Source organism: Platichthys flesus, chromosome 8, assembly GCF_949316205.1.
Source record: "Platichthys flesus chromosome 8, fPlaFle2.1, whole genome shotgun sequence".
NCBI classification, from domain to species: domain Eukaryota; kingdom Metazoa; phylum Chordata; class Actinopteri; order Pleuronectiformes; family Pleuronectidae; genus Platichthys; species Platichthys flesus.
Genome location: NC_084952.1, coordinates 26,463,803 through 26,480,247, shown reverse-complemented (window position 1 = coordinate 26,480,247; position 16,445 = coordinate 26,463,803). Strand labels below are relative to the sequence as shown.

The window sequence follows — 16,445 nt, the reverse complement described above, 5'->3', positions numbered from 1 at the left end:
GAACTTCTCCGCTGTTTGCTCCGTTAAATGTCGGGTGTCGAGGGTAAATTACGTGTTCTCCACTCAAGCCTATGTGGAGAATACATACCCCCCTCTCTCTTTTTATCTTTATCACTGCTTGTGTGGCTGTAGTGGATGGGCAGAGGGGGACATTCAATAATGTCATTGGTCAAATTAAAACTCCAGGACAACAGAAGGGGAATTCAAAGTATGGGATGCATATTGATAATTTATATCATACAAAATAGGTGATCAATATCGTTTGAAATCATTTTTCAGTGTGTTTCCTGGTGCGATACGCCCGCGTCAAGCGCAAAAAATAGACTCGACGCCGAAACGATCGCTGCACGGCGCTAGGCAGCCGCGGCGCTTCAGCCTCCGGTGTGACCAGCACAAAGGTTTAACATGGGAGTGGATGGGAGCCAGCTGTTTTTTAAGGTTTGGCGCTGCACTGACTCGACGCTTTGGCGTCGCTTCAGCTTCCGGTGTGAACCCCTATGGTGAACCCTGCGTTAGTAAATAACTGACAATGCGTCGCTTAACATAAGTCACATGCTACGTTGCTCTTATTGGTTGTAGGTCTATCCAATTGAGACGAGGCATTTTTTTTTCCTGGTTCGGTTGAAACACACCCCATAATCACAGCCCAATGGAGCGGTATCAGACTCACATTCTGACTAGAATTGTGAGTATGACAACGTCAGGCAAGAAAAATGTGTTAGAAAGCCCGTGTTTCCAGATGCGATGGGGAGGGAAGTTATGGTTGGCGCCACTGGAGGCCGCTGTTTGCTCTGTGAGTAGCCAACACTCTCGCCTCTCGCTTTTCATTGGCTGAGCTAGACATGTCTGGCCAGTCTATGCATGAGTCTATGGGCCTATCAGGCACAACTCTCGTTCGGGCCGTGTCGCGAGAGTTTGGTGGAACTGAATTCAAACTGTGGCGGTACGTGGTTTTGATAGAGGATTGTTACTAAAAAGGTAAATATGTTGACGGGTGTCGTTTAATAATGTCTGCTTTTAACGTTAGTAAATGTAAGTACTTCCTTTTTGACGGTATACTGTCGCCTGAACGGAAATGGAAGTGTTACGGACTCTGTGATTTAAAAAAAGCTGAGTCTGACACGAACCCTCAGTTAATAGTGTCTGTCGGGCGGGTAGTGACAACAAGCTGCTATTTGTATTTGATCGCTCACATCTATTCTATACTTCCTGCAGTTGGAATGGACCAGTTGTAAAGTAGATGTACAACATGTCCACTAGCTTCAATATTCAACACTAGCGTTAACACAGCAGATAAATAAGAGCCGTGTGCTGTTACGGGTTATGCCCTTAATGTAATTATGTGAGACTTGGTTGTTAACTGAATCATTCACCAGAGTTTTCCTGCCAGTTATTCAGACACAGCGAGTGAAACGAAACCGAATACGCTCTAAGATAAGAGTATTTAATTGAAACTTGGGTTTAATTTGGAACCAATTTTGTATTTATTAGTTACAACAGATATTCCTTTTGAATGGAGCGACTGGCAGTGTAACTCACTACAGTCTGTATGCAAAATACAAAAAATTGCAAAAGCAGCTTCCACAATGAAACACTGAGCAAGTTCAATCTAAATATGCACAAATTCAAAAATCATAAATGAGACAATTAAGATATACTACTGACAAATATTAATATTACAGTAGGGCTGTTCCATTTTTTTTTAAGGTTAAAAAGAATCCCCCAAAATATCCTGAATCTCTGGCTTTAAGTTGAGAGTTATCACTTGAGATGATGACAATGATGAGCTCCAAAAGAAAGTTGTTAACTGTAAGACAAAATAATGATGTGGGAAGAAAGACAAGTAAATCCTTGCAGTGACTCAGTGAGTTGACGATTGGCAACAGTGATCTGTCTACAGACATCAAACAATGTTGTTTTTCTAAAGAACAAACTCTGATATACTTACCCCAGTTCAAAGGGAGTGTATATATGTGCTTTATATGTTAAGGAAATGGTCAATTTTATTTTACATTGTTCTCTTTTTCTTGCTGTAGTGTTTGTGGAAAGGTCGTTGAAAATACAGACCAAAATTCAAAGCAGCTTGTTACTATGAAATCCCATTGTTGATGTCAGAGTTTGAGTCAGACAGAAAAGATGTCTACGGTCAATACAGACATCAATGAGTGTTGAAGAGATTTGTTTTCACTAATTATTCTGCAACTTTTTGAGACAGGATGTGCACTGATTTTTGCGATGTTTTGATGGTGAAAAAGGCAGTGAATTTAGTTTTAAATGTGTATCTGAGGATGAGTCTGGATCAAAGATAACTTCCAGATTGCTAGTGGTTTCCATTAGTATTGATGGGATAGCCTCTAGTTAGGGCACAAGGTAACTGGAAAAGGTTAAGGAATTGGACTCACTCTGGAATACATCAAAAAACACATTGAGTATTGTGTTACCGGAAGAAAGAACATGGAATAGCGTACGCTCAGGCTCCCTCAACATCTCCATAGAAACATGACTAGGAACATCAGTCAGTCAGCCAGTCTTGTCCTGTCCAATGTCATCATTGTTTGGGGATTTCTCCTCTGTCCAGCTGCATACAGCTCTAGCACAATACCACACTCACCCGAAATACATCTGGAAACCCTTCTTTATTTTAATCAGGCCCATTGCAGCCACACACTCTCGAAAAGGATATCATAATCAAATGCGTAAACATGCTGACAGTGATAAGCATTTTGTCCCTGTGTGTGTGTACAATGAGTGTCACCCAAGAGCAGCTGGATGTTGAGGTGCAAAGTTTGAAATGTAGTGAGGTGTGTGATGTGTTGCAGTCAGCACTGCGCTTGAAGACGATTATACCTTTTCCCACGACTGCAGATGGAAGCAGCAGAGGAGTTCGAGTTGCTCAAGAACCAGCTGAAGGCGAGGGAGGAGCAAGTCCACCAGGCTGCTCAGGCTGGATTAGATCTCCTCAAGCAGCAGATGGAACTACAAAACACACTGGATGAACAGAGAGTAGAGATGACCAACGCAATTGAGGTATGACACTGCACTGAGTTGACGTAAATCACAATAAACCCACCCATTTTTTCTCCCACCTCTATTTTTATATACCTGTGCAGATAGTTTCATGTCTCCAGCTCTAAGATATTATCCTCTTCTTCAAAACAAACTGAATGCCAGCAGTTCTTATAAGTACTATTCTTTCAAGACAATATAGTTGCAAAGAATATTGTTCACAGTAAGGTTTGGGGATTGTCCCTATATCTTACCTTGTGTCCTGTGTGTATCATAGGCCCTTGAGCAGGACAAGTACTCCTTGCAGAAGGAAGTGGAGTTGAAGACTCGGATACTGGAGTCACTGAAGTCAGACTATGTTTGTGTAAAGAAGCAGCAGAGACAGCAGCTTCAGGAACAACAGCAGCATCTGGAGAGGAGCCACAGCATGGAACTCAGTGAGCTCACCAACAAGGTACACTAACCTAGGGTGATCTGTTTGTTTCGCTGTCACAGTTTACTGTGACACAGAGCCAATATTAATGTCACTAGTAACACTAACATTAACTGGCTGTACCACCACTTAAATATTATGTAATTTTTGATTCTTGTTATTCTGTGATGTCCAGAATGACCTTTACATGGTTCTGATTTCCAAACACAATTAACCACAAATCCTGCAGTTCTATTTTTTAAGTAGCATTCACGGCATTTGTCACGTGTCAAACATTTTATAAAAAGCTTGTAGTTTTTGAAAAATTATTTGGCATGTAATTGAGACACTATGACCATGAGGTCATCCAGTTGTATTTTTGATTATCTCTGTAGTCTCAAACTTCACTTAGGGAGTTGGTTGTATAAAACTCTATAGTTTCATTATTCAGATTAGTGTGGAAAACAGGGATCATATTGGGGACCAGATAATTCATAGGCTGTAGGTAGAACAAATAGATTATGGAGAAGATTACCCAGCCCCCAATTCAAGTGCAATGGGAAAATTAAAGAACTTGAATTATTAAGCAATATCCCTTTTCAATTACAGATTATTTTCTCTCTGTCCTTTTCTAAAGAAAAGATAAATCTATGTAATTTCGAGACCAAACATTGTGTATTAAAGTGGCCGAGGGGAAAACTAACAAATGGTTATGTGTATTCAGTACCTCAGAACCATGTGAAGTTAATTGCTTATATAACTTGCTGTATCTGTGTACTTTTTTCAGATACTGAGGTTGGAGTCTGCTCTTGAGGAATCCCAGCTAAATGAGAGACAACTCAAGCACAAACTTGAAGTGCAGACTGAGACTCTTAATAACAAAATGGAAGAGTTGCAAGCTCTTAATGAACACACCCAGAGCTCCATGACATCTGAGATGATGGAGGTGCAGATGAACATCATGGAGCTGGAGACAATTAAGGTGAGGGGAGGCAGACTAGCTGCTGCTGCCACTTCCTGAATAAAGTGGCTTTCAGACATGCACTGTCTCTGGAGAACCAGAGAATCTCCTGCTGCATTGTTTATGTGTGGAAGGCAACATCCTGTCTGGACCCAATGTCTGAAAATGGACAACCTGTATTTCAGCTCATTCCGGATGGTAATGTCATTTTTTTAACCCCGATGGGAGTTGCTCTAGTAAATAAGCAGATTTTCTTTGTGTACCAGGTGGAGTTGGAGCAGACTCTGCAGGAATGTCAGTACAGAGAGCAGCAGCTGGAGCTGGCCAATAGCAGCCTGCAGCGTCACCTTGAGCGAATCACAGAGGAAAAAGAGGAGCGAGAGAAAGAGGCTGTCTCCTGGTTTAATGCCTTACAGGTAAATACAGCGCAATTTAACAACTGAGATAAAAAAAATTCTGTGTCGGAAGTCATTCTAGCAAAGAGAGAAGGGAACATCCATGAGACAGCACAACTTTGCATTGTGAGATAACCAGCATTGTGTCTATGTATGTCTTTGTTTCTTTTTCTCTTAAGTCTGTAAATTATTTTACTGTATGTTGTTATATCACTCTGTCATGGCACAGAAATCTCGGGAGGGGAACCGGGACCTCCAGATCCAGTTGGACCAAGCTCTACAGCAAGCGCAGGATCCAAACAGCAAAGGGAACTCTCTTTTTGCTGAGGTAAAAACCAACCCTGTCTTTCAACATGCAACAAATGTTTAGCATAAAAGGTACTACCCAGGAGTCTAAATGAAAGATTGACCCTGTAAAGTCAGTTTATATGTTTACCTTGTGTATTTCAGCTTGAGGATAAGCGGGCTGAGATGGAGAGACAGCTGATCAGTATGAAGGTCCAGTATCAGTCCCTGCAGAAACAACATGGCTTCAGCAGACAGCAGCTGCAGCGCATGAAGGTACTATGTTACACAATATATAGCTATAAACATGCACTGTTGTTTGTTTTTAACCAATTGTTGCATGTGGATATACATGTGTTTTGCAGGTTCAAGTAGCCACTCTGATGCAGCTTCAAGGTTCCAGGGCTGACCCTGCTCAGCTGGAGAGACTCCAGTGCATGCTGTCAGAGAAGAATGGAGAAATCCAAAATCTCTTGACTAAATTACAGAGACTGGAGAAGGTTGAGGTGCGTGCTTATTAACCAACAACTCATATTTTAATGGAGAGAAAAAACTAAGTCACAATTAAATGGACATATGCTTTGCAAACAAAATCAACTTCTGTCATCATACTCACAGCTAATCTATCAGTATGTATGGAGTAATACAATAATAAATGTCATTATGATTGATAAATGAATACACTAGGAGGACTGACAGATATCTATAACCAAACATCACATAAAATCTATAAACTTTGTTTAATGATGCATTTGATTTACCTTGTGTTTAATATGTGTATGTTTGTGTGTGCAGATGATACTGAAGTCTCAGCCAGCTAATTTAGCTCGAGCTGAGAGCGCTGAATGCCAAGATGAAACCTACTACACAGACCTGCTCAAAATGAAGCTCAACAACACTGTGTGAGTCTAATTGACGCCCCATGTCTCTAAATGGTTGCTGGAATAAACTTGTTTTACAGAACCTGTTATTTTCCCATCATACATCAGGAGACAAAGTCATTCCTCTCAATGTTGTGGTCAGAGGATTTTAATATCTGCATTAATTGGTAGTGTATTGACTATTATTTGATGGAGCTTAGTGGTGATGAATTTATCAGTGAAAAACAAATAGCTAATTTTACTCAACAATGTAATCAAGTAATTTTGGAATGATATAAAATGAGTGATGGCTTACAGAAACACTCACAGTATCTAATACTGACATAGGACTTGACTTTGTCATATGTGTATAAATTGTCTTCCTGGTTCACTCCAAGTTTGTGTGTGTCCTCAGTAAAGATGCAGAACGTCTAGGGGACGAGCTTTCCCTGCAGAGGATGAAGTCTTTGTCAGAGAGCCAGAGAGCTCTTGAGCTGGAGAGGAAACTCTTCACGTCTGAGCGGCTGCTCAAACAGGTAACAGGTTGCTTCATAAATACTGCATGAAATAGGATTCTGTCTATAGAATATGAATATTGTTTAATCACAAAGTCATAAACTTGAATAGCATAGCTCAGATTTGAAAAGATGAAAAGGGTAATGTCTGCCTTATATAAGTGTGTTTTATGTGACTGAAACGTCAGCAGCTTGTGCAGCCAAGCCAGTCTGTTCTGTCTGCTGTATATATGCTAGACACAATGATTCATGATGTAATGTTCCAAAACACTGAAAATGGTTTTAGAAGAAATGATACACATCCATATACTGTCAAGATACACTGCAAACAATGATACATGGCTGCGCAGATGCTAACATGACACTAAGTTACAGAAACACCTCCTGCATCCATAACCATCTCTCCTCTTGGCTTTGATTGTTCCCAGTCTCCCACATTGCACTTAGCCTTGCTCCTCAATGGAAGATGCTGAATTTTACTGTGATATTCATAGTGTGCCTTATTCTTCTGTTCCCTGCTGCAGACTCAGAGTGACAAGATCCACCTACAGCTGCGAGTAGAAGAGCTACAACACAAATATGAACCCAAAGGTAAGTAGAATAATAACAAACATTTTAAGGACATGGATGTAGATACTTTTAAAATTTTAGCTTATGACTGAACTGATGCTGCCTCCTGCAAATTTCTGTCTGCAGAGTCAAAAATGTATCTGATCCAGAAAAGGAAGAAAGAGAAACTTCCTGTGGATATTGTACCCTCCTCTCAGGAAAGCCCACTTGACAAGGGTGAGCAGATAGTTACTGTGGAGACCGATGTAATGCATGATATGACTACAGACCCTAAGGCTTACATCAGTCCTAAAACAGAGGCACAAAGCTCCACAAAAGGTGTGTATATTTATAGTCAGGAGTGTGTGGGCTGAAAGGATCAGAACCTCATATTAAGATAAAATTAATGTAGTGCCAAACTCATTAATCATTCTTGTAATATGTTACAGGTTTAGAGCTGACTGTGCAACGTGCTGCAAAATGTGTGAAGATCAGTGGAGAGGAGCCTGTTGTGATTCCCAACGTCAGGTCAGTGTGTGTACTCACGTCTTCCTCAACCGCTTAAGAAACGACTTTGTGTAGAGATTTAAACTTTTACTGATATCAAATCATCTGTCAGGCTAAAGAAACAATATTGAGTAATTTTGTAATGTGTCCCCTAAAGTTATCCTGTGACTGACAGGACAGAGACTGAGATGGAGAGGAACCAGCAGCAGAACAAGAGAGAGGAGAGGATAAAGAAACAGAGAACAGTGGAGATGATCCATGTGAGCTCTATGAGCACTATGGAGAATGAGTGTGCCCAGCAGTAGGCCCCTTCTGGAACACACTATGTGCCACCACATTCAGATCTCTCTCTCTCTCTCTCTCTCTCTCTCTCTCTCTCTCTCTCTCTCTCTCTCTCTCTCTCTCTCTCTCTCTCTCTCTCTCTCTCTCTCTCTCTCTCTCTCTCTCTTTTCTCTCTCTCTCTCTCTCTCTCTCTCTCTCTCTCTCTCTCTCTCTCTCTCTCTCTCCCTCTCGCTCTCGCTCTCTCTCTTGCCTGATGCTAAAACAATAAAGATTATTACCAGATAATGCTTCATTTTTTTAATTTTCACCTTGAGCCTTTCAAGATACCATGACACAATTAAACATAATTTTTAAATACACACATCACATGTTTGTATAATCTCTCACAGCTGCAATGGCACATCAGAGCAAAAGCTAAACCATGAAGTTTAATGAACTACTGTACTTTACCTGCAGAGCTCAGAGACAGCAGTGTTTCTGAATACTTCTGCCTGTTTGATGTTTCAATAATTCCTTTTTAATACATTTCCAAATTTTATCTGACTTGGGTTGTGGGTTGTAGATTAATGAAGGGAGTGATTTTCCTTTTATTTTATCATATTGCTGGTAAAGGTAGCAACTTCTACAGGTGCACCATAGAGAGCATCCTGACTGGCTGCATCATCGCCTGGTATGGCAGCTGCACTGCCCTGAACCGTAAGGCTTTACAGAGGGTGGTGAAGTCTGCCCAGCAAATCACCAGGACAGCGCTACCATCCATAGAGGACCTCTACACCCAGCGGTGCAGGAAGAAGAGCAGCCGGATTATTAAAGACCCCTTTCACCCCAGCCATAAACATTTTTGCCTGCTGCCATCTGGCCGACGGTACCACAGCATCCGGGCCTGCACCACCAGGCTCAAAGACAGTTTCATCCCCCAGGCCATAAGACTTTTAAACTCCTCTCCGTGACATATTTGCATATTTGCACTATTGTTGTTTTATTTTCTCCTCAGCTGTTTATATATATTTAGATATATATACTTTATTTTCTATTTTAAAATTTGATATTCTATTTTATACTATTTCTATTTTATTTTATAGGTTATAATTACTTGAGCATTGTTAAAAGAGAGCCTGAGACTCAAGCATTTCACTGCCAGCGACTGCTTAATGTTATTGTTGTGCATTTGACAATAAAAATCTTGAATCTTGAGATCTGAAAGCTTTCTGTCATGCAGTGTATTCCATCAAGCTCCAATTGTCTGTGTGATTTGTGTCTCTGTAAACCTCAGTTAAATATTTTTTATACAATATAAACATTTATGAATGTATGAACTTGAGCTCTTGTATTCAGATGCGTGTTCTGTGTGTCGTCTTTTGTCTTTGTGGTGCAGGATATTCCATCATCTCGAGGTTTCTGGATTCTCTGATCCATGCTCTTCATATAAGTTTGCACTTTATGGTCATATTGTACAAATGCATGAAGAAAGGATGGGATATTACCTGTAGGAAACACCAACATTTAACCTGATAGTATTGTAACATAATTTGATCCTGTCCTATTGGTCTTCCACACCAGCTGGTGGCAGCAGTTTGACGTGCTCATGTTAGTCACGCTGGGAACGCTTGAAACGAGGCCTTGTACGTGGACCAATGAGGAGCGAGTGGGCAGTGACGAACGCATGACGTCAAACGTGTCACTGAAAAGATGAAGAATCACGTGTCTTTCCTGCGATCACCCTCTGATTTCAATAAAACAGGTGAGTAATGTGAGCCTTGAATATTGTAGTTGTACTATAAACATGCTCCTCTGATAAAGTATCAACAGACATCAGAACGTCCGATTTGTAAAAATAGTGTGGCGAGTTTCTCAGTGTTATGGTCTACATCCAGCGAGCAGACCCAGGACAGTCATTGTGTCTGTGTGTGTTTCAGTCACCATGAAGTTGATCTCCAGCTCAGTCACAGTTGCTTTTCTTACCTGCATCACTGTGGCCTCTCTCCTGCTGCTGCATTGCCGGCATGTCGTAGCAGACCGGAGGGTGAGTTATGTTGGATTTAATTTTAAATATACTGACATTCTTAGACCTTGTCTGAAAGTGAATATATTGCTAATACATGGAATAAAAGACAGGCAAGTGGAGGTCTTGTACAACAATCCATGTGAAGAATTTCATATGTTGGAACTGAACCTTCTGTGGTGTCTCGATCAAACAGACAAGAACTAGTGAGAAGATGGGGAGATTGGCCAGAGATCGGTTGCCTTGTGTTTCCTTTAATGCCCCTCTGTGGACAGTAACATAACAGGGTGATATTACAAAACTTAAGTAAAGGGACAACTGTTTTATTTCTGTGTCTCTACAGTCAGACTCTTCCCTAACTGTGGTGGAGAATGCAGAAGAAGGAGGAGGAGGAGCAGGTGGTGATGAAGAAGAGGAGGCAAATTTTAATTTAGAGGTGATCCAACCTACTGAGCAGTGGCAAACACTCAAACCAGGTAATATATACAGCAGAGTGAACTGACACTGTTACGGTCAAATCAAATACAAATATCTGGTCATTTTACAAGCGTGTGTGTGTGTAGGTCAAGCAGTGCCAGCAGGTTCCCATGTGAAGCTGAATCTGCAGACAGGTCAGAGGGAGGTCAGACTGGGAGAAGAGCAGCTCAAATACCGGACACAGAATCACAGGTATAGATCATAAAAACATCTTCACATGCGAAGGATCTCATGTATAGGTCAGTATAACATCTTCATATGACAGACCTGTTCTCACACAAGGAAGACCTGAGTCTTCCTTGTGTGTTCACTTCTGATAGAAAACTGAGGTCTTCACAATACTGTAAAAGCACAGACCATGAAACAACATATAATTATGATAGTAGTACTAAGTCTGTCTTTCTCAGGAGGGGAGAGGAGTCTCATTCCTTCTCCATCCCTGACGAACCGAAACAGGCCATGAAGAATATAAAGGAGGACCTAAACCCAGTAAGTCAGAAGAGAGACCAACATTATCCATTCCAGGCTGATGTTATCATTTTATTTTATGTCCTTGTGTTTCTATTTAAGCTCTTACAAAACAACCAAACATGTATGCATCTTTATGATGAGTAATGCAGCATATCACGCTGAAAATACAAACTCTTCTTTTGTGTGTTCGTAGGACTCTGTGGCTTCCAAGTATCACCCCCTAGAGGAGCTGAAGAGAGATATGGCTCAGCTGGACCTGCTGGTTGAGACGGATGGTCAGGTACATCAGAGTTTAGCAATACAAAATCAGTAATTAAATACAGTTAATAGTTACCTAAAAATGACTAAAAGCGAGTTAATACTAGACTCCACATGAATCATCATCCGGATTTTATGTCAGTGTTGTATTTACAGGTTTTTATACTTTGCCAAAGTTGGAAAATAATATTTTAATCAATTTTTAAAAATCTATTTAAAGCTGTGCTGGACAAATAACAGTATTGCAGGCCGCCGCACTGTAGGTAGTAAATAATAAATATATCTGTAATGTCATGACAAAGACCCTATAAAGGCAGAAAATAACATCATGTATAGTTAAAAAATGCATTTTCCATGTATCTCTGTATCCTCCAGGTCTGTAGACATGTCTAAAAGCTTATATAGATCAGAAAATAAATCATCATATTTTAAGAGTGACATCATCATGATGACGATGAACTCTGAAATCAGAAAATGACGTGACCTCTATGACAGCCGAACATGTTACAGTAGTCATCAGAGAAAACTGTTAATCTGGACATACACTTAAAGCCAACACTCTGTTAAGGCTGTAGATATACTAGTACTCATTTAATTGAAAAACATTATATGTTGTAAGTAACTGTCTTATATCAGAGCCAATGCATTTCCCTTTCTGAGTGGTAGAGAACAGAGCAAAGTTTCTGTCTTAGACTTATAACGAGAGGGAAATCCCTGTCTTAGTTGTTGGTGAAGCTAAATTAAGTGTGTTGTGATGTTGTTTAGATATTGAGGCGGCTACTGGACCAATTCAACAGCAGTAACTCAACTACAGAGCAGAGACTGAACATTCTGCTTGAGCTGGAATATCTGGTGCACCAGGTAACTGAATGCACACCCATTCATTACAACTGCACGATATTTTGAAAAATTATCGTCATTGCGATATCAACGTGCCCGATAAACAAAAACTGTGTTCCATACGCCATGCATTTACGCTCAACATGTCAAAATATTTGGCCAATCAGAGGATGCCCTGCTGCCCAAGATGATAAATTAAAGATTTTCAGATCATTGTCAGGTGTTTCGGTCAATTAATCATTGTCAGAAGAAATGAAATAAGAAGAGAGTAAAGAGAAAACAGAATTGTGAGGAAGGTCCATCGAATCTCGCTCCAACTCTTTCAGACTGAACTTTACTTTGAAACTTCTAGTGATCATGTTTGTCCCAAGTCAAATTCATATTTTGTATTTATATAGCGCTTTCACTAGTCTTGATGACGACTCAAAGCGCTTTACATTACAGTTTGCCATTCACAAACATATTCATGTCATAAATGAAAATATATTTTCCTAATATCGTGCAGCCCTATCATTCATACACATGAGAACTCTGAAGATGTTTGCTTACCACCTTAAAGTAATTGTGTGTTTGTGTGTGTCAGGTGGATAATGCTCAGACTTTGTGCTCGATGGGGGGTCTTCAGGTCATTCTAGATGGCCTGAACAGCTCTGACTTCAGATTACAGGAAAGATCTGCCTTTGTCCTGGGATCTGCCATGGCCAGGTACAAACAGCAGCAAGTTTTGTGTGTAGCTAGTTTTTCAATGACGAGCTTTATTTCCCCTCACTACAGCTATACAATATCATTATCACTTCTCTACATTTCATTTAGAGAGTAAGTGAACCACATCTGTCCTCTGTAGTTGCACATGTCTAATTGGTCTTGTAAAACAACACAGACACACACACACACACCACACACTGTGTTAACACTAGGGAGCTTGGCTCCTATAGGAAAGGGTTCAGCTTATGAATGAAAAACACTAAATGGTAAATATGTAATGATCACAAACTATAGATAGAAACTGTTACCTGTCCAAATGTATTATTTATCACCATGTAAACAAACATCGTAAAGATATATTATTGTGATAACATCATTATATTGTGATAACATCTGTATTATAATTAATTTTGTGATGATAATGATAGAAGAGTTGGGTAAATCTGTTATTGTGACAGCCATACATATGGTTACTGTTAAATAAGGTCAGTACCGTCTCATCATTTCCTGGTATTAATCATGGGAAAATGAAATGAACATGAACATGTTCACAGCTCAGTCTGCATCAGTCTCAGTGTTGATGTGTTTGTGCCCTGCAGTAACCCAGTGGTTCAGGTGAAAGCTGTGGAGAGTGGAGCTCTGCAATTGCTGTTAACTGCACTGGCCACTACACAGCCACTCAGAGTGAAGAAGAAGGTACTAACAGCCACTCACATGACCATCAACGCTCCAGTAACTATACAAACACGTAATGTTTTCTGTGTGCCATTGTCCTCATGCCAGGTCCTGTTTGCAGTAGCCGCCCTCTTGCGTCACTTCCCCTATACTCAACGTACTTTCCTGTCTCATGGGGGACTACAGGTCCTATCAGAGTTGTTTAGGGCAGATGGAGGTGGAGTTCTCCGAACACGAATTGCAACCATGTTATATGACATGATCAGCGAGAAGGTACAACACACAACCTGTATTTAAAGTTATTCTAGGAGGTTAACTCTCCCTCAGGGTTCCTTTTGTAGTTACTTTATTACAGTTTTACATGTTACATATAATTTAGCTGACACTTTTATCCAAATTATATTATAGACAATGTTTTCAATTTCTGGCCTGGACACAATGATAATTAGGACGTGTCCAGGAATGAAGAGGGCATACCTTCACCAAGGAGCAAAAGTCACCTTATATGCAATCAATCTGCACCTAATTGCACACATTAATAGATTTCAGCCCCCTAAATACTGTTTGTCTGATAAATCTGACCCCAAATTCCCAATATTGCAACATTTAAGAAAAGGATATAGGAAAATCTGCATCTTGATCCGCATCTGCACCAAGATTTTACCTACGTTTACTGTATACTGCGGTTTTTGATCAATGCTGCAACGTCAAAGACATACAAACAAAGGCTGATGACAACATTACCTCCTTGGTGGAGGTAATGATAATAATGAGGGTGATTTGTAAGATTATGCTGAGACTGGTCTTGTCTGTTCCTACAGGAGCTGATCTCTCAGACAGGCCTGGACCCGGCATTGGATGCCGCCCATGAGGACCGTGTGCGGCAGTACTCTGAGGTGTCATTGGAGGGGGAGCTACTGGAGAAAGGCTGGTGCACTTTGGTCCCACAGTTGCTGGTGTCCACTGAGCATGACTACAGAGAGAAGGTGGGCTGAACCTGATACATAAATGAAACAGATAGTAAGCAGCTAAAATGCGAAATCAACAGTTTTTGTATTTAAGAATCCATAGACTGGCTAAAAATAAGAACATTATTAATGTACATAATTATAAAGGCTGTTTGTGTTGTTTCACTTTCAGGCTCTACAGGCTTTGTTGGCGATGGCTCCCACATGTTTGGATCAGTACCGCTCTGACAGCTCTCTGCTGGGCTCCCTGCTCTCTCTCAGAGAACAGTATAAGGAAATGGTCCAGTCCGAAATGATTCTAGGAGAGGAGAACAGCTACTTCACAGAGATTGCGGAACTTATTGATGCACTACATGTCAAAATGAAATCACCGTAGGATTGTACAGTGACACTTTACATGGCCACAATGCAGAGACTCAAAACTAACAACCAATGTGTGTTGTTAGTCAACTTGATGTGTGTCATGGACGAGGATCATTCAGAAAGCATACATCGTAAAATTAGGGACATCTCATGAGAGTTAACATCCATATAAGAAAGGTCTGTAATGGAAAATGCTCTTTGTGTTGAAAAAATTATATTTTTAAATTATTTTTTGGGAACAAATGCTCTGAGTTTGGGGATTTCTTGTTGTTATACCTTTCAGTTAAACCAGTTTTAATTAAGTTTAAAGTTGTAAAGCTATAACCTTAATGATGAAGGTCCATCTTATATACAGTCAGTAGGTATTCAGACCCCTTCATGTTTTTTTTGCCTCTGCGCCGGTGACAGCGAGGGGCCGGAGGCATTATGTATTTTGATTGTCCGTCCGTCCCATTCTATCTCAAGAATGCTTTGAGGGAATTTCTTCAAATTTGGTACAAATATGCCCTCGCCACAAGGATAACCAATATGATTTTGGTGGTCAAAACTCAAGGTTAATTTGGTACAAACATTCACTTAGACTCAAGCAGTGTTGCAGCACAATCTAATACACTTGGAGTAAATGGTGACCTATCTTCAGATGTAATAAAACAACAGAAAAAACTCCATGCCTCCAAACTGCTCGTGTTGTGTCATCCAAGTGTCCGAAATCCCCAACATTCATATTCGACTCGAAACGAGAGTTCATTTTCACTGTTTTAAGCCTAAAAGTCTTCTGATATCTTCCTATGAGGTGCAATCACGGACCCTCGGACACACCATCGTGTTGCTAAGACCGCTACCTTACATAGCTGCAATAAAAAAAATGTCTCATCCCTCATTAATTTAACACAGACCATTTCACCAATATAACCAGGCCAAAACAACTTGAGCCTACTACCTCTCCCCAGTGGAAATGCAGATGTTGATGCAGATTTGAGCATATACTTAAGTAATAAAGGTATTACTTTTGTAGGAGTTTTGATAAGTTATTCCAATTTTACAATATAATTTATATACAGACATAATTTCAGTACAAGCCATTATGATGTTTAGCTTAACATACTTAAACCATCATTCATTGGCTACATTCATACAGTGCATATATGTGCATTACTTTCTTTATCATACGTGGGATGGGGAGAATGTGATCAAATGCTGACCTTCTGGTGAGTGGACTTGCTCTACCTCCTGAGCCATAGCTGCCCCACCACATCCCTGCAAATATTCAATATTGTCTATTTGAAAGCAAAACCTGAATGCCTCATACTTGCAAGTTGCTGAATATATCATTGAGTCAGATTCATATTCAGACGGCTATGGCTGAGGGGTAGAGTAGTCGTCCTCCAACCTGAAGGTCGGCAGTTCGATCCCTAGTCTGATCCATCTGCATGCTGAGGTGTCCTAGGGCAAGATGCTGAACCCCGAATGGCCCCCATAGAATAACTAAGTGCTGCGAATAGATGCACTGTGTGTGTGAATGGGTGAATGTAGAATTGTACTATAAAGCGCATTGAGTGGTCAAGACTAGAAAAGCGCTATATAAATACAAAGCCATTTACCATATATTTGAAACATTATGATGTGGCTTAACACTCTTGTAAAAATGTAGCTGAAATGAAGAGAGGCACTTTTCTTAGTGAAGTTACAATAGAGTGTGATAAAGTGAGTGTGTGCATGCGGCGCGTGCAAGCCAGTGAGAGACACGGACAGAGCAGAGCCAGGAGGGGCTCTCTGAATCAATAGGCTTCCTTATAATAAAATAGCATCTTACCCATTTAAAAAAAGTAAACATACGGTGAACGGTGCTGTCGCCACAAATAATTGAATGCGTTCACACCTGTACTTAGAGCTGTCCACTTAAGATTTGATCAC

General features: G+C 40.4%; 2 protein-coding genes across 4 annotated transcripts; both read left to right on the top strand.

Annotated features, from left to right (window-relative positions):
• Positions 1–864: 864 nt before the first annotated feature.
• spdl1 (spindle apparatus coiled-coil protein 1) lies at positions 865–8,194 on the top strand. Of its 3 annotated transcripts, none has more exons than XM_062393412.1 (14): positions 865–978; positions 2,866–3,027; positions 3,284–3,460; positions 4,206–4,400; positions 4,646–4,795; positions 5,004–5,102; positions 5,225–5,335; positions 5,425–5,565; positions 5,855–5,961; positions 6,335–6,455; positions 6,959–7,025; positions 7,131–7,220; positions 7,433–7,511; positions 7,648–8,194. In XM_062393412.1, exons 2-14 carry the CDS (start codon positions 2,866–2,868, stop codon positions 7,793–7,795), a joined length of 1,647 nt encoding a protein of 548 aa, XP_062249396.1. In that variant the 5' UTR covers positions 865–978; the 3' UTR covers positions 7,796–8,194. The 3 variants fall into 3 exon arrangements, with proteins under 3 accessions (XP_062249396.1, XP_062249395.1, XP_062249394.1); XM_062393411.1 differs by having other exon boundaries at positions 7,131–7,322; positions 7,666–8,191; XM_062393410.1 differs by having other exon boundaries at positions 7,131–7,322; positions 7,648–8,187.
• A 1,213-nt stretch (positions 8,195–9,407) lies between these two features.
• On the top strand, positions 9,408–14,775 carry sil1 (SIL1 nucleotide exchange factor). Its single transcript, XM_062393415.1, has 12 exons — positions 9,408–9,513; positions 9,689–9,795; positions 10,118–10,250; positions 10,338–10,443; positions 10,659–10,740; positions 10,916–11,002; positions 11,746–11,841; positions 12,404–12,525; positions 13,125–13,221; positions 13,309–13,473; positions 14,022–14,186; positions 14,341–14,775. The coding sequence occupies exons 1-12, from the start codon at positions 9,462–9,464 to the stop codon at positions 14,542–14,544; spliced, it is 1,416 nt and encodes a 471-aa protein (XP_062249399.1). The 5' UTR covers positions 9,408–9,461; the 3' UTR covers positions 14,545–14,775.
• Positions 14,776–16,445: the final 1,670 nt, after the last annotated feature.